At 37.0% G+C, this 21,627-nt stretch overlaps 2 protein-coding genes across 5 annotated transcripts; one reads left to right on the top strand and one right to left on the bottom strand.

Moving 5' to 3' along the window:
* Window positions 1-859: 859 nt before the first annotated feature.
* LOC139958569 (uncharacterized) lies at window positions 860-7,362 on the top strand. Of its 2 annotated transcripts, none has more exons than XM_071955712.1 (3): window positions 860-1,126; window positions 2,302-2,424; window positions 3,458-7,362. In XM_071955712.1, exons 1-3 carry the CDS (start codon window positions 1,058-1,060, stop codon window positions 3,641-3,643), a joined length of 378 nt encoding a protein of 125 aa, XP_071811813.1. In that variant the 5' UTR covers window positions 860-1,057; the 3' UTR covers window positions 3,644-7,362. The 2 variants fall into 2 exon arrangements, with proteins under 2 accessions (XP_071811813.1, XP_071811812.1); XM_071955711.1 differs by having other exon boundaries at window positions 863-1,126; window positions 2,296-2,424.
* LOC139958568 (general transcription and DNA repair factor IIH helicase/translocase subunit XPB-like) lies at window positions 3,587-21,572 on the bottom strand. Of its 3 annotated transcripts, none has more exons than XM_071955709.1 (20): window positions 21,433-21,572; window positions 20,228-20,338; window positions 19,249-19,344; window positions 18,616-18,746; window positions 18,057-18,172; window positions 17,315-17,435; window positions 16,343-16,417; window positions 15,874-15,996; window positions 14,765-14,970; window positions 13,984-14,055; window positions 13,582-13,688; window positions 12,793-12,969; window positions 12,451-12,570; window positions 11,990-12,258; window positions 11,463-11,599; window positions 10,670-10,766; window positions 10,205-10,322; window positions 8,602-8,750; window positions 8,283-8,411; window positions 3,587-7,485 (listed from the first exon to the last, which is right to left on the bottom strand). In XM_071955709.1, exons 2-20 carry the CDS (start codon window positions 20,253-20,255, stop codon window positions 7,357-7,359), a joined length of 2,400 nt encoding a protein of 799 aa, XP_071811810.1. In that variant the 5' UTR covers window positions 20,256-20,338; window positions 21,433-21,572; the 3' UTR covers window positions 3,587-7,356. The 3 variants fall into 3 exon arrangements, with proteins under 3 accessions (XP_071811810.1, XP_071811809.1, XP_071811811.1); XM_071955708.1 differs by having other exon boundaries at window positions 21,389-21,529; XM_071955710.1 differs by lacking the exon at window positions 21,433-21,572 and having other exon boundaries at window positions 20,228-21,167.
* Between the last annotated feature and the right edge of the window lie 55 nt (window positions 21,573-21,627).

Raw genomic sequence — 21,627 nt, 5'->3', positions numbered from 1 at the left:
AGAAATTTGCTTACATTGAAGCTTAAATCTTTGCAATGAAGTAACGTAATTACTTAAACTTCCGATGTTTGTTCAGATTATAACATGAATTTGAGATATATCAATGCATCATTAAATTATTGTAGGTTTCTCAGACCACAAGAACGTGTCTCATATAATGAAACATTACTAACGAAAACTTTCGCATATAAGGCAGCAAACTTAGCCCAGGCTATTACAAAGTCAACTGCACAATTCACAAAACTTGCCTACTTGCTTCCGGAATTTATGAAAAACATAAGTACCGTACCACTTGCTTGAACATATGTACCTTTAATCTATCACGTGACCAGCACATGGTCATATTTTAGCAGAAGATTTCATACCTTCAGCGGCATGGGGTAATATATTTGTTGAGTAAATAATGGGATGTTCAAAAAATTAAGAAAAATGTTTTCAGGTACAGATGTGTTGAAATGTGAATTGAAATGTGTTGAAAAAAAAGGGGAATGGGGGACCTCGGAAGTACCCAATCCACATGCCGACAGTCCATAACAACCCCCTCCATGTAGTGCTTCGAAATATCTACAGTAGAATAAAAAACTATTCGAAAATGCTCCGGGATGCCATTCCCAGCTAATAACGTAGCACTGACCGCAATCCGATCAGAAATACCTCGTATATTTTTCAAGCCAAACGAGAACAAATGCTGTGAAAGGACATAATGCTTTGAAACGACAAAATGCTGTGAAATGACGTAGTGTCTTACGACGGCATATTAAGATGGCACAAAAGGCACGCCTTACAAATTGTCTATAGCCAGTAGCAGTAATTTGAGCCGGCGTGATAACTTGCTTCAAGTCGTAAAGTGTATATCGACAAACCTCACGTCTGCTTGACATGTCTAGTACAATTGTAAACATATTACATAATTCGTTTCAATACAAGGTAAACATGGAACGGTTGAGCTCATAATCGTATAAGCCTTGCCCGTCTAAATTCTCAACGTCATCGTTACCTATTTTATTTATTACGAGAGCCAGTTTAGCAACGAGCGCATTAAGGCCTACTCCTCAAAATGAATCAGATATATTCATCGATTCCAAGGCTCATTCTGGGCAGAACTTCAACGGTTTTTAGGAAGCAAGTGAGTGAAAATTTTCCCACCGGTTTATTATTACAGTTGCACATTTAAATAGTACTAGCCTATGCTTAGACCATAGGTTACTGAAACCACTTTAAATTGTTAGGTTAGTCAGCACTCGGTTTGGTCCAAACTGACTATTTTAAGTTAAGGACGTTGGATAACTTCGATGTAAATCATTCATTGCGTAAATAATACTTTGTTATGAAGACAGATACAGGATACCGTTAATTTTTAGTTTTGTTGTTGGAGTGGGAAAGCAATCGGCAAACAAGAAAGTAGACGAAAGGGCAATTCAATGTACATAGAAATAAAAGTAAAAATGTCCTTGTAATCACATGAAATTAAACAAAAAAGCACAATGTATAGATCAGTACTAACAAACTTAGGGCTTAAGTTTACACTTGCAGAGGTACCTCCTTTTGGTAGGGTCCAGTGGTGTAGGGGTTGGTCTGGCTGCTTGGTATGAGACTGGTAATGTTAAGGCATTTCCACAGGTAAGTATTTATAAAAGTTCAGGTAAGCAGGTTAAATAATTCTGATGGATTATGATAGAGACGTCGGTGCTGGGCAGAGTTACAGGAAACAAAAAAGGGCTTTTACAAGATAAAAACCCAGGCAGGTTCACACGGTTAGGGCAAGGAGGAATAACTCAAATAGCAGCAGCCGAGGATCTGAGAGGCTGCATCACGGGAAAGAGGACTAGAGCCACGTGAAACTGTTCATTATATAGTGATGACTTAGTTCAGTCGACCGTAACCGCACCTTGGTATTCAGCATTGGGTAGTTTGACAATAACGGAACCCAGACCAGCCACATACAGATTGGTACTTGATATACAGACAAGAGCAATTTTTGCCAATGCTTTTAAACCTAGCAAAGTTCAATTTAAATGAATCTATCAGATACATAGCTTACTTTACTTTTTGTTTAGTCCCAAAGCTCAGTCCAAGAGAAGGTTGCTGATCATCCTTCTCTGGTGCATTTTTGATAATTTGCAAAGTATCTTTTCACAGAAGAAGACCACAATTTGTTACAATTTTATAAACAAGAACAACGTACATTCCTTCATAAGTATATTCAACTAGAAAAGAACGATCATTATTCTAGCTGCAAGTGTCGATTGAGCGGGGGCAAAAACTTAATGTTTTGTTTTGTTTCTTTTTGGAAAGTTTCAGTCTGTAAGATCCCTGGAAACAGGTCCAAAAGGAACTTACATAGCAAAACATATCCCTGCCTTTGTTCAACTAGAAGAGGGCAAGAAGTATTCTTGGTGCAAGTGTGGCCTTAGCAAAAAACAGGTAAGGTTATATTAATGTACATTGATTTGAAATATGTCTGACTTAAACATAGAAAGAGGAAAGCCTATGTTGAAAATCCAAACAAACAAATCATGGTCCCACAGACACACCCTAAATTTGATTTAATAGTCATTTGCCAGAAAAGAGCTACTGTGTATTCAAAACATTGTGCTGCAGGCCAACATGATGAAACCAACAACTTGTTTTAGTCAACAAATCTACACACATGTATAACAACCTTTCAAGACAACACATTACAACATTTACTCCAAGATATTTTGGCCCATTCAAAGAGATCGATATGCTGTATGTTTTCATTTCAACCAAAGCAATAACAAAGAATGGGACATCTTTGTTTTTGTTTGGCTTTGTCATTTGTTCCATCTCTACAAATTGACCAACATTTTGACACAAAAGTATATCATCGTGATTGTGATTATTTAGACCATAGTACTGAACATAAGATTGTTTATACAGTCGAGATTAAATGCAAAGATTTGGAACAGCACCTACTGTAGTCAGATAAATCTCAGTTCCAAATGATTCAGAACTTAATTATCATTTAGAACTTAGAAACCTCTTACTTAAGTTATTCCAAGTATCATCAAGATTCTTCGTGGAGAGGACAGGGGGGAGAGGATGCATTGCATTTAAGCTGTATTTTTCACTTTCTTAGAACTGTTTTCCTTTGTTCTCTTATCCTGATTTGTAACATATTTCTTTTCTTCACTTTCTATTGTATATAACTATTGTTAATTGTATTGAAATTGTACTTAAATGTTGTGTATGTTAGTAAGTGTTAACATCATGAACCATGTAACCTGTTGGGTTTCACACAACCTTTGAAAAATGGTCCGTAACTTGTGGCCCATGTCATCTCTAACATGTCATCTCCTCAATTCGTTGATATGTCCACCATTTTGATGTAATGTCAATGTCACCCCTACTGGTGAGTGTGGTCCATAAGTAGACATACATGTGCTGTATTTTGTACCCCATCTTCTTTCGTAAACTCCTGTTCTTTTCTTGACAGCCTTTCTGTGATGGTGCCCATAAAACCACAGACATGAAACCTCTTAGATTTCGAGCAGAAGCCACTAAGAAGGTCCTCCTTTGTCAGTGTAAACAGACGAACAACCAGCCCTACTGTGACTTCACTCACGTCTCTGTGATGTTTCAGACCGCTGGCAAGAGAGTTGGGAAGATGTTTGGAAAATAGTCTTTAATTTGGGTATTATTCTACTTCAAATAGAAAGGTGCAATTTGGTCAATGTTCTGGGGAATGGAGTATGAATGCAAAGAGGGTAGTGTTGAAAATGTTGAAGGAAGTTCTTATGAAAGACTTGCAGTCAAAAATGATTTGGGTTTGTCAGACTTAGAATATCATCAGATATGAACCAAGTAGACTTAAGTGCAGAAGTATATAGCTTTGGCAGGAGAGTAGGTGTAAAGAGAAGGCAGATGGTACTTGGAGGATGAGTGGGGGGTGAGGGGCAGTTATTATATATCACAGATGTGATTTTAGTTCATAGCCAAACCATTAGTATGCAATACTGTAGTAGCAATACTGCCAAATCAAGCAGCCATAGAATGTACTGTAGTGCATGTGACCCAGTTCATATTTGGCATAGAAGTGAATTAACAAAAGGAAAAGTGTGGATGAAATGACACTTGCTGTGTCTGTTGTAGTTTATAACTTTAAGGATATGTTATTGGGAAGTTTAATTAGGTACATTGTACAGTACTGTAGTGTATTGCATTTGGATATGCACACTTCATGTACGGTGCTGTAGTGGCTGATCCCCCAGAAGAAAGCACCCTGGAAGACAAGAATTGTTAGATACTGAATTGCAATGGTACATACTTTATGTGAAAACATCCATAAACAGGAAGGAATGCTTGTGTGCAAAGAGTGCCACATGCTTCCCTTATTTACCTTGTCCTGAGCAACCCCCCCCCCTTCCCCAGGCCCTGTAATGGACTCTCCACTGTACTGTTAGCATGCATGATACAGGGTATCAGGAGCTACATACCACAGAGGGATTGTCCTGCCCACCTTGGTGGTGTTTCATTAGTTCATCCCAGATAAAAGTTGGAAGGGTCCATTCTGTAAGAGACATCAGAATAGACCGCACCAGACTCATCACGGGTGGGGTGCAGGCAACCCCCTCTGTCCTTCAAAGTCAACAATACCATCTCGTCACAAATGTTCCAGCTTTCTGTACATTTGAGCTTGTTATTAGTTCGAAAACAGGACAAGTTTGAACGGATGCCTGCCTTTATGGAAACAATTGTTGCAAACCATTGACCCTGTGGAAAGGAAAACAATCCACTTGTGAAACAAGCATACATTTATAACATAGAGCATTGTTATTTTGTTAGTTTTCCAAGAACAGTAGAGTGGTCACATTGCAAGCCAATCTCATTATCTCTTGAGCTGGTATGGTTGTCAGTTCTGTGTTATTATACTATTTAGATTCCAAGTATAACCTTTACTTGTAAATCCTAGCATGCGATCATTGTAAAAATGCATCACTTTTACACTGTTAGGAATGTGGTGTTATGAATTCTGACTCTCTGCTAAATTTAAATACATTAGAAAGAAATTGTACTTAATAAATATGAATGAGGGGTGGAAATTTAAATGATCATCTGGTCACCAAGTTAAACGTAACGTTGGCTAATGGAGCAATCTTGTATACGTTTAAATGACATTTTTACCTTCTCACAAAATCTGTTCTACAGATAAATGCAACTCCCTGATATTTTGCCAATCTAAATACTCCAAAAAATGTCTAAAAAATTTAGGATACAGTGTTGGCAATTCAGTCTATTGAAATACAAACGTTATGAAGGAATGCATTGTGGTTGGTTATTTGAAGGTTTGTGCTGGGTAGGGCATTAATTCAGAACAGGCCATGCAATAGTGGAGTGTTAGCTCAGTGATTAACGCCGGTGCCTTTCAATCATGCGGTCCCGAGTTCCAGTCACTCCAAGATTAATGTATGTCGTCCAGTTCAGAATTGTTGACAATTCGTAATCATGGACGTTAAATATGAATCTAAGAGACTGACCACGGTCAGCTTGCGGCTTTGATAAGCCAATGATGGCTTCTTCACAAGTTCCTGCTTGCAGGAGGATCTAAAATACAAACATACATACATATAGAATAGTCTCACATGACTGGGTGAGCTTTTAGTCTAAGACAGCCGAATCCTTTTTTTTTTTGCAAGTTGGTAATACCTTAATCCAATCCAAACTCATTATGTTGTATGTAACAAGTTAATATTGCAATAAGCTTCATCCACTAAGTGGCAAACTTGATACCATATTTCCATCATTCATGCGATCATTTTGTGGACTAACAGTAAGTAGGATATATTCTCAGGGTTATTCCTCCTCTGATGTTCATTAAGTACAGTATAAGGATACTAACTTCAATGCAAAATAAAATATTAAGCTTACTCTTGTTTTGTGCTTAAGCAACAGAATATACTGTCACAGGGATCTAAATTTGTTCATGTGAAGGACTGTGGTGTTAGCATTGTTATTAAATAAACTTGCCAAATTAAAATACTTTAAGCATTTCATAACTAATAAATATCTAGAGATCCTGTGATCTCAAATGAACACTTGATAACAATTTCAAAGATCATATAGAAGTAATTTTAATCATGAATCCTGATAGTGATTTTTACATACACCTACAAATATCACTTGTAAATCAGCTGGTTTGCCTTTCGGACCAAAAACTACATTTCAACAAATTTACTCAACATACTTGAGCTATTGTTATCGTAAAATTTTCTTACAATTGGAAGGTATAAGACCTCAAATTTTAATGGAGATAGGAAGGGCTAAAACCCATTTCTCAATTGCATAATAGGATAGGCCAGCAACCTCTGCATGAAAAAAAGTTGTAGAATAAGACTATAGTGGTGACCTTTTTATGGTGGGAGAGGGTGAGTGGTCAACATACATTTTCAAGATTTTAAAACATCTGGTATGCAAATAATGTAAATTTCTAATATGAACTTGCAGATGACAATTCCTTACACAGCTACAGTAATTCATTTTATGCCAAATAATGTATTTTCATTTGTTTTAAGGGACAATGGATTGCTGTTGTCCCTCCTTTAACATCACCATAAAACAATATTCATGAAAGAATAAATGAACACAAAAATGGAGAAATACTTCTTGTGGTTTCATGTTTATTTTTGTGTCACATTTTGATTGAATTATATCTGGCTTTTCCATATATAACTTAATCCCATTCTCTATATAAAGGACATGCTTGCATATCTTTATCCTATCAGAACCTTTCTTCAGTCAAAACTGGAAAAGAGTGAAGGAAACAGAAAAAAAATCACTTCCAACTGATTCTCCCTACATATCACCAAGTCTGAAATATATCTCTCACTTTCACAGAATAAATGTCTTTGATGTTCTAGAGGATAAGACTAAAATGAGATTTCAAAAACCCCACTCCAGTTGAACATCACAAGAAGAACAACTATGTTCTCAATTATTGTCCACAATAACATCTCTCTTCCCTCCCACTGGTAAATTTAAGGAGGCTTTTCCAAAGTTTGAACAAATATGGATCAGATTTGCTCTCCTATGATGTTTCTATGTAGTTATCATCATATGATGTGTGAGCATAGTGCCGTCTTCTAATGGCAAACACAAGGTATTTCATTACATCTGCTTGAAAGCAAACTGTATATTCACAAGTCACCGATCCCATACACAATAGTAATGTTGTTTCCAACTTGCTCAAGTCTAGTCTGTTCATTATTCCTTTCCAAAGGCTCTCTCTCTTCCACCCCCATTGATGGTTCCAAGATGAGGCATCTTCCCTTCTCCTTTGTATCTCATCCACAAGTTGTAACATTTCCATTCTTTTACTGTTACATCATACCAGTTTCTTCATCTTCTGAACTTTTTGAAGAGTGGATGGACAGGTTTGTTTTGTGATTTTCTTCCTGAGCTGTACTCCATGTAAATCTGATCATCAGCCCCGGACATAGAACTCATACTACCAACTTTACGCACAGCCTAAAAGAAAGTGAAAAAGATAAATCAAAATAAAGCCAAATGACAAATGATTTCAAGCATACTTCCGTAGCTACAATTGTATATCCCTAGCTCAACTAAGGAGGAGATTAATCTATCGTTAGATACCCTCCTTGACTAAATATCGTGCGTTGGTATAACACTGCAGTGAATGGTCATCGATTGACCTGTACAAACAGGTCGCAGACAGGAACCACACACACACAAATGCCATCTCCGAAATAGCCTATTTAAGTGACTGGATCATAAATACAGAAACCATTAGGTCAGCTCACTAGAGGCAACACAAAACTCAATGCGAAATCAAGACTTTTATTGCCTCAAATGACATGTTTCCAACTTGGCACAAATTTGTCAAAGACAAATGGCACAAAATGTCTACCGATGGTGCTCTGTTGTTAATGAGTAATTAAGAGAACGTGTTTTAATTGAGTTATTAAAATTTATAAAATAACGGATTAACACTAATATAAAGACATGCACTGAGGAGCTAACATCATCATCAATTTAAGTTATTTAACCTTAAAGGATCAATCTAGAGATTAGGCATATTTAATGGTGATTGTCTTGAAAACCACAATAGCTAAGAAAACATTTCTAGCACTCAAAGTTTTCTTTTTTTTTACTTCAACTCTAAAAGACTAGAATTCTGCCAAAATGATCCTTTAATAAAATAACAATTATTATTAAGATGTTTTTACCTGGTTTGACCCTGGCCTGTAAGTCTGTTCTTTAAGTTATCCTTTAATAAAATAATGATTATTATTAGATGTTTTTACCTGGTTTGACCCTGGCCTGTAAGTCTGTTCACCAGCAACTCTCTCCTCTTCTGCATCAGTTTCACTAGCTGCCAGAACCCTCTGTAGCAACTGATGTTGTTCTTGTTTGGTAGAGTACTTCAGATCAGCCTATTCATGAAAGGTAGTCAGATTCCTTTACATTTAATAAAATGATTTTTATCCACAACTATGTTGACTGCTGACTGTCAAGCAGCAAGAAAATTTGATTGCTCTGTTTTTAGTAAACTTATCAAATTCCAATTTCATATAGAAGATTGATCTGGCTTTTTAAAAGTAAAAATAAAAGGAAACTACCCACCTCCTCCATGCCTGCTAACTTTGTGATGACTTTAAAGCTGTAACCTTGATTTACGAGGAACCTCTGTCTCTTGAGAGAATAAAACATCTCTTGTGTGTCTTGAGATACCAGAGTATAAAAGAAGGCATTGTATTCTTCAGCTGCAGCGCCTGTTAAAGAAAGACATAAAATACAAATATAAATATAAAAAAAAGTAGAAATTCAACAATTAATTGAACATGAAGTCATGATATGGTGTCTTATGTCATTTTCAACAGCTTTCTGTCATAAGTGTGGATGAACAGCATTCTGGGTTACTTTTGCTTGCCCTTTCTACAAGATGGACATGTTTGGTTACTATAACAATAAATGTGTAACCAGGCTAGTATGGATGGGTTACCAGGGTAGTACGTGAGTATGAATGACCAGGCCAGCATGGATGGGTGACCAGGCTATCAGGAATGGTTAACCAGGCTAATATGAATGTTCAACCAGGCTAGTAGGGATGGGTAACCAAGGCTAATATGAACCGGTAGCCAGGCTAGTATAGATAGGTAACCAGGCTAATATGAATGGGTCACCAAGCTTATATGAATGGGTAACTAGGATAGTATGAATGGGTAACCAGGCTAGTATGGATGGGTTACCAGGCTAGTATAGATAGGTAACCAGGCTAATATGAATGGGTCACCAAGCTAATATGAATGGGTAACTAGGATAGTATGAATGGGTAACTAGGCCAGCATGGATGGATGACCAGGCTAGTATAGATAGGTAACCAGGCTAATATGAATGGGTCACCAAGCTAATATGAATGGGTAACTAGGATAGTATGAATGGGTAACTAGGATAGTATGAATGGGTAACTAGGCCAGCATGGATGGATGACCAGGCTATCAGGGATGGGTAACCAGGCTAATATGAATGTTCAACCAGGCTAGTAGGGATGGGTAACCAAGGCTAATATGAACCGGTAGCCAGGCTAGTATAGATAGGTAACCAGGCTAATATGAATGGGTAACTTGGATAGTATGAATGGGTAACTAGGATAGTATGGATGGGTAACCAGGCTAGTATGGATGGGTTACCAGGCTAGTATAGATAGGTAACCAGGCTAATATAAATGGGTCACCAAGCTTATATGAATGGGTAACTAGGATAGTATGAATGGGTAACCAGGCTAGTATGGATGGGTTACCAGGCTAGTATAGATAGGTAACCAGGCTAATATGAATGGGTCACCAAAGCTAATATGAATGGGTAACTAGGATAGTATGAATGGGTAACTAGGCCAGCATGGATGGATGACCAGGCTATCAGGGATGGGTAACCAGGCTAATATGAATGTTCAACCAGGCTAGTAGGGATGGGTAACCAAGGCTAATATGAATCAGTAGCCAGGCTAGTATAGATAGGTAACCAGGCTAATATGAATGGGTCACCAAGCTAATGTGAATGGGTAACTAGGATAGTATGAATGGGTAACCAGGCTAGTATGGATGGGTTACCAGGCTAGTATAGATAGGTAACCAGGCTAATATGAATGCGACAACAAGCTAATATGAATGGGTAACCAGGCTAGTATGGATGAGTAACCAGACGATGGCCTATGGGCAAAGTCTACCTTTCTTTGCTCGAAGGATTCTACCCAATCTCTGGGCTTCTTGACGTCTGGAACCTCCATGAGATGATATCTGAATCAGAACATTGGCCTCTGGAAGATCAAATGAGTTGTCTCCGACCTGTGTAAAGTGTTAAAAGGAATACTTTGTCAACATTGCTTACAGTAGTGATAGAGGGCTTGCAGCAGTTTTATATTATGATTAGCTGCAAAAGACTTGTCTTTCAAATATCAATTAAGGAATTAAGCAAGATATTTTGTCATGTATGTTGCCCAACACTCCACAATAGGCCATCTAAATTTTGGTAACAAAGCAACACTGAAGAGAGAAAATACCTTTCCAAGTGAAGCACTCAGAAACAGTTTCATTCAAAACTCTGTAATAGAGGCAGGGAGTGGGAAATGGAAATTCAACCTATATGCAAGGACTAAAGTGAGAGTTGTATTGAAAAGTACAGTTGGCCTAACCTTTGAGATGAAAATGGTGTTGATAGCTGGGTTGTGTTGGAAGTTTTGCAGAATTTGCATTCTCTCACCCTGACTAGTAGGTCCATAGATGTAAGGTCTGAAAAAAACAAAAATTATTTTCTTTATGATACATTATAGTCGAAATGGAAGCAACATTCATAAGATTTGTTCAAATGAAAAGTGCAACAGCATCTAGGGTGAAATGCATGATTTGGATTGACATAAATAAAAGATGAAGAAAATAGCAAAACCACACATAGCAAATACATTTTCAAAAATTCACCAAGGAGACAGGCTAAAGTCACATAGAGAGAAATTATTCTGAAAATCTAGAAACTTTTAAAAGGCAGTGACTCTACTATCAAAGCAATGAGAACACAAATGCCAAATACGAAGATGGCACTCGGTCATGTTTACAAACTTGATTTGAAACCAAACGTTGTAACTTACATGATTTCAGTCTCCCCACTAACTCCTCCCTTCACCCACTGCCAACTTCAAGGCAACAAAAGTTGTCAATCGTAAAAGAAATATCATCTGTGATATATTTGTTTGGATGTAATAAACATTTTGTAAAAAAAAAAAGCCTAAATAATTCACATTATTTTCATGAAACAGCTGCAACTTGGACGTTTTGTTTTACATTCATCCAGTGACATGAATCCTACCAGTTCTTCAGAAGTGAAGGATAAATTTATGAAAATAAATTTATGCAAATTTATTTCTAATGAATATGTTGAACTCATTAATCAGCAATAAGATGTCACATGACCGTATCACTATTGCTACTCACCTTCCCATCTCAGTGGCATAGTGCTTCAGCGCAAACACATTGTCGGAAAAAACGATGACTTTGTCGTTTCTCTGCTCATGAAATCGGACCAGAAACTGACAAGCACGGAACTTGTTTGGATTCATCACATAAAGAAGCTGAAAAGAAATAAATCGTAATAACAATACATTGCAATATAACTGACAGAATGGAGGGATGGGTGTGTGGAGGAGGGAAGGAAAAGTGAGAGGGGGAGGGTGACAGGGGGATGGGAGGGGAGAAAGGAACATCTTTATTTACCTACTAAAGTTGCACCATAAGATTACTGGAAGAACTGTAAATTTACCAATATGCTATCAGCTAATGGGCGGAGGTGAAAAATCAGACGGGAATGAAATAAAGATGGTGGCAATTAGGGTGTAGAAAAAATAAGTAATAATGGCATTGTTTTTGAAACAGTGGTCCTATATTTCATATCTTAATTTAATACCGTGATTCTGACATCCGTTACCTGGGTGTAAACTGATTGAGGTTATAATAATATTTACCATTCTCTTTCTAGATGTTAGGTTGAGATATTCCCGGTAAAATTCTGGAGTCATAGGACACCAGACCTCAGCACATTGCACTCTGGCGATGAATCCATTGTTAGAGAGCTCCAACCAGTTAGCTTCATAGAGCTTTGGCCCTATCAAGAAGTTCAAGTCAGCTATCTTGTCATCTTCTCGGACAAGGGTAGCCGTCAGTCCCAGCTTGCAGTGGGCTTGGACAGCGGTCAGAACTCTTCGAAACTGCTTTGCTGGGATGGTATGCACCTCTGGTTATGGCAGGTGAAATGGGGGAAATATTGGGTCTTAGTGTTGGGCAATACAAATAGAACATGAAATGGTTTTAAAAAAGTATGAAGATTATAAAAACGGAGTTCAAAATTTGAGTGATTCCATTATCTTTATTTCAATCCTAAAACCAAACTCTGCTGTATCTTTATTCATCCTCACTTGATACTTACCATCTAAGAGCATCAAACCCCACTCTTGGTTCTGCAACCACTGCATCACTTGATCTGCCTCCCATGATCTCTTAGTTGAGTGGGCTACCATGGAGTAAGTACTAATACATACAGAGGCACCTAAAAGGTAAAAAAGAGACCAGTAAATTCTCTCTCCAATGTGAACACAAGGAAACTCCATTCACTGAGTACACTCAATGTCCAATGTGAACACAAGGAAACTACTTTCATTGAGTACACTCACTGTCCAATGTGAACACAAGGAAACTACTGTCATTGAGTACACTCAATGTTTAATGTGTCCAACATGTCCAATGTGAAGAAACAACATGATAAGTTTACCTTTAGGTTTGTCTTTAGCATCTGATGTAAACCGACATATCATAGACTCATCTATGGTGGACCAGAGTTTAAACTGAGACCGCCACTGTTCAACAGCTACGCCTGAGGTGCACAACACCAAGCAACGCTTCCGAACTGTGCAAGCTGCTGTGACGCCCACCAATGTCTTTCCAGCACCTGTAAAATGAAGGAAAAAATCTCTTTATCAGCTTCCACAAGAGTAGCAAAAGTTAAACAGCACAGACATGAGTCTCTAAATTCACAAGTCAGGTTCAAATGATGTTCTCGGAAATAAAGTTGAGTATCACATAGATGCAAAACAAGATTTAATAAATGCCAAGCATAACCTTTCAGAGTTAATTGTTATTATTATCCATTCTCTACACCTGCCAAACTAAGACAGACAGTGTGCATGACTTTAACTATTATTTAAACAAATGCAAAGTACAGATGCAGCTGGTTGCATTCCACTACCAAAATAAAAATAAAATAAAAAACACATCCTACCAGATTCACTTTATGCAAGAAAAGCTGCAGTAGCTGCAAGATTCTTTGCAGCAAGGCTGAATCAATAAATCAAACAACAGAAACCCTCTCTGCAGACCAACAAAGCCTATTCTATGAAACTAGGGAGCACATTAGCTTATTAAAATCCTAACGCAGCCTGGCTGCAGTGCTGCTGCAGCCCCCTCAGTGGTCAGACTTTTGACACAGTGCCTAAAAACGTGCCAAAAATCTGTATTAGCTTTACACTGTGAGGTATTTCTTATTGCTATAAAAGTGTTTTACCACAAGGGAGTACTATGACTCCAGATCTTGCACGTCCATTTCCAAACATCTTCCTGAGGCTCTTCTCTTGGTAAGGTCTCAGCATTGTTGTAGGTTTCAGGTCGATGCTGCGGAGAAGAAAACAAAATACTAGTAACACAGCAAAGACGTGACAAGACTGATCGATTCATTACTGACAGTCAATAGGTAGATTCAGAGGTAAGAAAAGAAAAATATGAAAATTGTTTGGATGATTTTTTTTTAACATTTGTTTCGCTTGGTTCACACTTAAAAGAGATGAAGTTTGTCCCATCTTGCATGGTCATGATGCTTCAACTGCAGTCTCATATAAAGGCAAATATTTGACAGATAAAACTATTTAGCAATAGTTTCCTACAGAGAATATTGATAGATTTTACTTACTTTAAATCAGGATTATGAGTGTCATTTCTGAAGTCATATTCTGCTAGAAGAGGGTATTCCAATTCAATACATCTGTAAGCAAAAGAGAAGAAAATAACTGAACAATGGAGACTGACTAGGAAATTATTTAAAATAAACTTGAAAATAGCAAATAATGGGGTTTGAACCAGTGACCCCAGGGTAAAAAACATGAAATATATTTTTAAAGGAGAAATGTATGAAAAGTCAAATACTGGATAAAGAGGATAAAGTTTACTGACAAAACAAAACAAGTTTGATCGGTTCATTGTTTTGAGACTTGGTAAACTTGTTGTCTTACTGCAATAAAGTTGCTTTAAGAAATTTACAAATACAAATATTTTCTGAAATAATTATCTGCTTAGTCCCACAGTGATGGGGAAGATGAAACCAATCATTAATTTGACTAAGGAGGGCCTTTCTTGTATCATACTCTACAGCAACATATTTCAACTGGGGTGTTTTTAGTACACAGCTATGACATATGTGTTGTGCTAACTCAATCATGAAAAACCTCTCTTCTTTATTTTTCTCCAACTTATAGTCTCTTCCTGTTGTAGAGAAAATATATGTAAATATGAAGTGTAAACAAATGTTTTATTGAATACTTAAAGACAGGACTGATAAATCCATGAAAAAAAGTCCTGTATAACAAAGGTAGGAAAGTGCATAAAAATTTTTTTTTTAAATTTAAAAAAAATAATTTAATTAACTTTTTATTATTATGGTTCTTATGAGAAATAACCAAAATGTTAATAACTACCTTTTCTGTAATATTTCAATTTTCTCTTGCTTAACTTCAAAGGACACCACCTCTGTTTCTTCTCCTTCTTCTTCTTCCTTATCGATTTTCTCGTAGTAAGCATAAATGTCAGATGGGATTTCTTCTTCTTCTTTAACAGCAATTTCTTCTCCTTCCTGTCCCTGAGACGAGGAAGCACTTGCTGCATCCGTTGTGGGTTTGTTTAGCTGATGCAGAGAAACAGAAGATTTGTGCACACAAAAAATATGAAAGCATTTTGAAGAAACTTGTGGTGACAAATTTTGGTTAAATGAAATACATAGAGTTATGCACATATAACTCACACAAATGATTTGAACATACCACGTGGATCATATTTATTTAAACATCCGACCAAATTGACAAAGTGATGCTTCCTTCTTTTCATTTACTACAGAACAAGAAAGATATGAAAAGTATTTACTACAAAGTTTGTTTCTCTTATTAGCTTCTAAATTATGTAATTTATGTTGTGACTTTATATTGATTATGTTGTTCATTTATTTATATAATTTTATTTTGATTAGTTTGATTTACCCACAAACAATGGACTAGTCCACCACAAGATGTCAGGGCCCATAAATAGAGGTAGCTAAATTTTGAGTTCTACAGCAGGTGGTAGTTAAACAGGACTGTATCAACTTTCATACCTCCAAAAACAATATCAAGAATCTGTTTTCTGTAATTATTGGGACATAAAACACTAGGATGGACAATAATAGCCCTAAAATTATTGTCAGACAACAATCACACAACTTATACAAACATGCCTCAACTTTAGAAATACTTGAGAATTACTTTGACTTGAAGTCTTGAACTTTAAGGACATGACCTACTTTTATGGGAGTGTCAGATTGTCTGGCACCTCATACAACTATTATAACAGAACTGAATAATAAGACAAACAACCCTCAGCACAAAAGCCAAACAATTCAACAAATCCCCTCGTAACCCCAGTCCTCTTCCATCCTCTTCCATCGAGATAGTAACCGTATGATCTTGACAGGGTTACCTCAAATGTTTAGCACAACTCCTTAACTGAATGATACAAGAGAAACCATTGGCAGCCAAGCTGTGGTCAATATTCTCACCTTTAGAGCAGTTTCTTTCTTTAAATTTGAGACCAGCAGTTCAGCATCATTTTCATCTGTGACCTCTGACCTCAGCCTGCACTGCTGAACAACAGGATCCTTCAGCATGATTTGAAGTACGTCCTGAAAGTTAAAGCACAAATGAAAAGTTGCAAAAAAGGTGGAAAATAAATTGGAAAAATGGAAATGTTAAAAAGAAAAATGGACTATAAGGACTAAAAATAATAAATAAATATATATATATATATATATATATTCTTCGACCAGGCCACTCTTAATTCTCACTTGATCTAGATTTTATTGCGAAATTAAACACCTTACACTCTACCCCCCCCCCCCCCAAAGAAAGCCTTTCTGTTATGTATGTAGATGGTGTACTGATAAATCATATTTGTTTAGGCTGTTTGTCATTTTGTTGCAAATTTTGTAATATAGGTCAATTTCAGCGGCAGATAAAGATTTTACTCACTGGAAATTTACTCTCCACAAAGTAGCGATTGTGTTTGAGCACCAACTTCACTTTTCCATAGCTGAGTGTACAGAGCTGTAAGAAATCATAATTGAAGATAATTAACTGGAAAAAAAACAAAATGCAAGTGGCCTTTCATTTCTGTCCAAAAAACACAATGAGTTCACTTAAAATTATTATTTCTTGGTCAGCTACATCTTCATCACTGACGAGATAAATTGACAAAGTAGGAGAAGTAATAGCATTTCTGTGGGTGGCTGGAAGTAATTGGTACTATATATATATATAGGCAAACCACCATTGGAAGCTATGTGGTATAATGGGCAGCTTCATAACAAATCCAAGAGACAAGGGGACGGTACTCTGTATAGGTTATACGGTATCTTTGCATATCAAACGATGGAAACCAAGTAAAACTATCAACACAAAATCAGGAACAGCAAATATATATATCCAAATGATAAATATCTAGAAAGGTGGTATAATTACAAGGTTTTCACACACATCCCATCCTATTCCTCCAGACTTGAGGGTACACTCCACCACAAACTATATATACCATCCAACACAACCCATCCTTTTCCTCCTAGGCTTGAGGGTACACTTCACCACAAACTATATATACCATCCAACACATCCCATCCTTTTCCTTCCAGGCTTGAGAGTAACTCCACCACAAACTATTTATACCATCCCACACATCCCATCCTTTTCCTCCCAGGCTTGAGGGTAGATACTCCACCACAAACTATATACCATCCAACACATCACGCTCTGCTTCCCTTCCTAAAGATGCCACGCTACCCATATCCGTGATGAACATATCCTCATCTCTCAGAATGACATTTGCTTGTGATGTTCATGTCTCAAAAGAACAGGGTCCCCCTCCAGTCTCAACCCCCCCCCCCCATCCCTGACAAAAACCAAACTACCTTCCACTGTTTCAGTTTAGAAATTAAACAATTAAGTTACCTTTATGAATTCTATGATACCCTCAGGTATCGAGGTCTTGCTCAATCTTCTCAAATATTCAATGATGTCACCAGTTTGTAAACCAACTGATACCGCAGCATACAGAGAATAAGCTGACAATCTACCAAGATAATAATGAACAAAGAAGCTTTCATAAAGTTATTCAACACTTCCCCTGTCTGCTCTCTCTCTCACATTGAACATTGGTCAGAACGAAATCTTCAGCAAAGCTTAGTTGTACTATGAAATATTATAAACTCTTCTGATGTCAGGCATCTAATTTGATGGATATTTTTATGAACTTCATTAAGACAAATGATAGTTTTGTCCTGGTAGTGCCGACTTTGCATGTAGACACACGTAGATGAAGCTATCTTTCTTCAGAGGCAATTCATGGAGAGTTGAGTCTTGTAATTATTGTGATAATATTAACTGAGATTTGATAACATTTGTAAATTCTATGCAATAATAATATTGGTAAATAATAAAATTTAAATGCCCCTCATAGGGCTATGTCAGTTAAATTCTACAAAGGGTGAATTTAGTACAAATATTTTGGCTATTATGGACATTCTTCTCTGTAACCTCTGTTCAAACATATCAAAATAAAGTAAGGTCCTGATACTGGCTTCAAAAACACCACAGGTGGCACACCTCTATGTTATGAACAGATCATTACCGATCAGATTAACATCAGATTAGATCAAATTAGAAACCTAAGCTGGTAAATCTGTGTCCTTACTTATATTCATGAATATGTTCCGGTCTGCAGACTGGCTCGGCGATGGCGATGAGAAAGTCATGGGCATGTTTGTATACAGGAGAGTAGGACTCTAAAAATATATGACCATCGGGAGCCTAGAATGGGACAGAAAAAGAACATCTAAGAGATGAAAACTTGTAATTGATACGAAAAATTGAACTCAATGATGTAATAAGATGTAATAAAATGAAGCTGCCCTTTTACTGTATGAAAGAACATCGTCTTTTTGAGCTCCCATATTAATTATATTTAATTATGTTTTTTTCTTTTCTTGTGTGAACCAGTAAAGGAGGGGTACTAAAACTAGACAGAACTGTTTGGTACATTCACAAGAACATTTCTAAAGGGACGGAGAGGGAGGTAAGAAGGTGGAGGCAGAGGTGAGAAGGAGGTGGATGTTATGGGAGAGGGATGGAAGGGGAGGTGTTCGTCAGGGTTTGGTCGGTGGGAGAGGAGGTGGGAGAGGAGGTGGGAGAGGAGGTGGGAGAGGAGGTGGGAGAGAAAGTGAAAAAATTTGTTTTATGTCAAATTATCCTACCAGCCACAGGGGTCTGGCACTGTGATCAGGCTTTAACTCCATCTGAGCTCTGTAGTCTTTAGCACCAAATTCATCTTCCACTGTTTCCTCCTCATCAACTTGACGAGTGGCGCTGGCTGGTATGTCTGATCCTGGAATACACACAAATAATCAATTAATCAATCAATCAGTCTGAAACTACAGCTAATCCATGTTCTACAGACACTTTAATTACATTTGATGAGAATGGCTGCAAGTTTTTAATATTTTGATATTCACAAAACATTAAACACACTCAGACAAGTTCACCCTTAAATGGAGATGAAAATGCTTCTTTCAATTAAAGCATCAATTTTAACACATTACAAACCCCCTCAGCTAAGTTGAATGCATACATTGAATTTTAATTCATTTGGAATGCATAACTTCCTTGTTCTGAATACCTTTATTACCATATTTAGTCATAAACGTATGGGTATATCCAAATGAAAATGCATTTCCATGAACAAAAGTACACATTCCTTTGCATACATCCTTCAATAACAAGAACATTTCTTAAGAAGTGGGATGTTTTGATATTCTGAATTTACTGCTTGGTGAAGATGCCAAAAGAATAATTGGAATTAAAAACTGAAGGATTGAAGTTCCTCTCACCATCTTTGGTCACTGAACTGCTTTGACTGTTTACATCCACATCCACATCCTCCTCAGCCTGGTACTTTGCTTTCTTAGATTTCCGACTGCTTGATTCTAGATTTAGAAAGATAAAATCCTTTAAAATAGTATTGCTGTTCGTTCTGAACCACAAAGAAACGGTATAAATCAGAAATTATAAAGTGGTTTCCATCAAATGGTTCCCGCACCCGTTTAATGAGTTGCTTCCTTTTTTACGTAGAATGCACAGTTCAAGGTTCATCAAATAAAATTAAAAGCTACGTCCCTCAACCGCATTCCTAATAGAGGGCGCAATGTCATATCCGGCCTAATTTAATGCATGGGATCTATTCTGATAACAGATCTCTGAATCAAAGAAACACACAACGCATGACAGTGCTCAAAAGCTGCGAACACGCTGGGTGAAATTGTATGCAGAGACACTGGGTGATTGACTAATCCAAGGTTCCACTTGTGCTCTAGAAAACACAAGCTTAAAACAATTAGTATGACTTCCAACTTTGAAAATATTTCATAAGACCTATTCTTCAATAACTACAATCGAATTGTCTATATACTGCTAGTGATCAACTCATGGTACCGTCATGATTTGCATTCAGCGACTGAAGCTTGTCGAGGTTAGGACCAATATAATAGCGCCCTCTGTTAATTTTGGCAGTGGCTGGAATTTCCCATTGGATTGCCATGGAGAAATGTTTACTTGAAATCACATTCATATGCGGTCCTTTCAATTTTGGCGGTAAAATAAAACCTAAATCCAAACCCTTGAATATTTTTTTAATTTTATAGTATATTTGTTTGATGCTAATTTACAACAGGTCTGTTTTAATATTCATTTCTTACATTTCTTGACATTAATAATTAGTGCAATTTATCTTCTTTCAACTGGTAACAGAAAACAGAAATAAAAATAGTATTTTACAGATGGGTGGATGACAGCTCTAACCTATATACCTACCAGAATCTCGTTTGCTCTTCTTACCCATCCCTCAAGGGTTTCTTCAAATGAATCTCAATGCACCCTTCTCAGCATTCGTTACAAAGCAATCCGTTAGAACTTACATGAACACTGCAAAGAAATTTGTGCAAATGTCTCAGTTTCTTTCACATATTGCCTGTACATGTATCATCAGGGTCAGTTATACTCCAGCAAATTGACTCTTTAGATAGACTGAGTTGAACTTAAAATAATTAAACCTCCACAGAATGTCAAGGAACGTTAAGTGCCAAAAATGACTGTTAAAAAGAATGTAACAATTCAAGTATAGGATTTGATTAAAATGAACTTTCCTGGGTTATGTTATCCACAACATTGCAAAATTTTGATTTCTATGGAACATATGTAACTTTAAAGTCACACAAAAAAAATAATAGGTTTTCTGCACCCACCATGGAAGAGGTATACATACAACCCCAAAGAGTTTTAATCCGTCTTTGACGAGATTTTCACGTTCTCAAAAATGTCAAACTATGTTGAACCAAAGTGGCCTCTGAGGAGCACTTAACAGTGTATATTTTCCATTCTTCATTTCCTTCTGCATGTGCTCTAGACATTATGCAAAAACCTCATAAAACAAGATGGAACACACCCAGAGACCTCACTATAATTAATAGTACATCATCAGCAATAAATCAGTGACTAGGTTAACTGACGTACTGATGATAAGAAGTTATGCTGGAGTATTCATCAACAATATATAGGACTAACCTATGTGTAAAGAATAAATCAAGGATTGATTTCTGAGCAATAACTTAACTAGGCTAGGCCTAGTATTAGTAAAGTACTATTATTCAATCTTGTTAGTTTTTGAGTTATAGGCCCTATAGGAATTCCAGTTGAGGCGATGAGATTTGGTGTTGAGCTTTCGTATCTGTCTTTCATCCAATGGTAGTGGATACACCCCCCCCCCCCCAAACCATTTTGGATATTGCTTTCCTCTGCGGTTGCGTTAGGCTGCATTCGCTGAACCGATTACCATACAGAAGAAAGTAGTATTGTACGACATGATCAGGCCTACAGTAGTCTAGCCTTACAGTTACATTACAGTTACACAATAGAGCAATAGGCTCTATATATCTTTGTTATATAATTTATAAAGATATGGGCTGAAAAAGATACTTGCAGGACGCTTCAACCTGGAGCGACACCGTATATACAATTACTTAATATATTAACTTCCTCTTGAATCGTCTAATTTGCATTTAGCGTTGCTCTTGAAGTTGCTGTCTTGGCAGGATACCAACGATTGTACAATCTATGCTGTATGTGCAGCATGTATTCAATATCGTTCCTGTTCAGGCAGTTAAGGCCGGTTCATACTCGCTGCGTTTTCGTATGAACCTGCCTTAAGGTTGCCA

The sequence above is a fragment of the Apostichopus japonicus genome, chromosome 18, assembly GCF_037975245.1.
Source record: "Apostichopus japonicus isolate 1M-3 chromosome 18, ASM3797524v1, whole genome shotgun sequence".
Classification (NCBI taxonomy): domain Eukaryota; kingdom Metazoa; phylum Echinodermata; class Holothuroidea; order Aspidochirotida; family Stichopodidae; genus Apostichopus; species Apostichopus japonicus.
The sequence above is the reverse complement of the archived record's forward strand: the minus strand, read 5'-3'. Positions and strand labels throughout refer to the sequence as shown.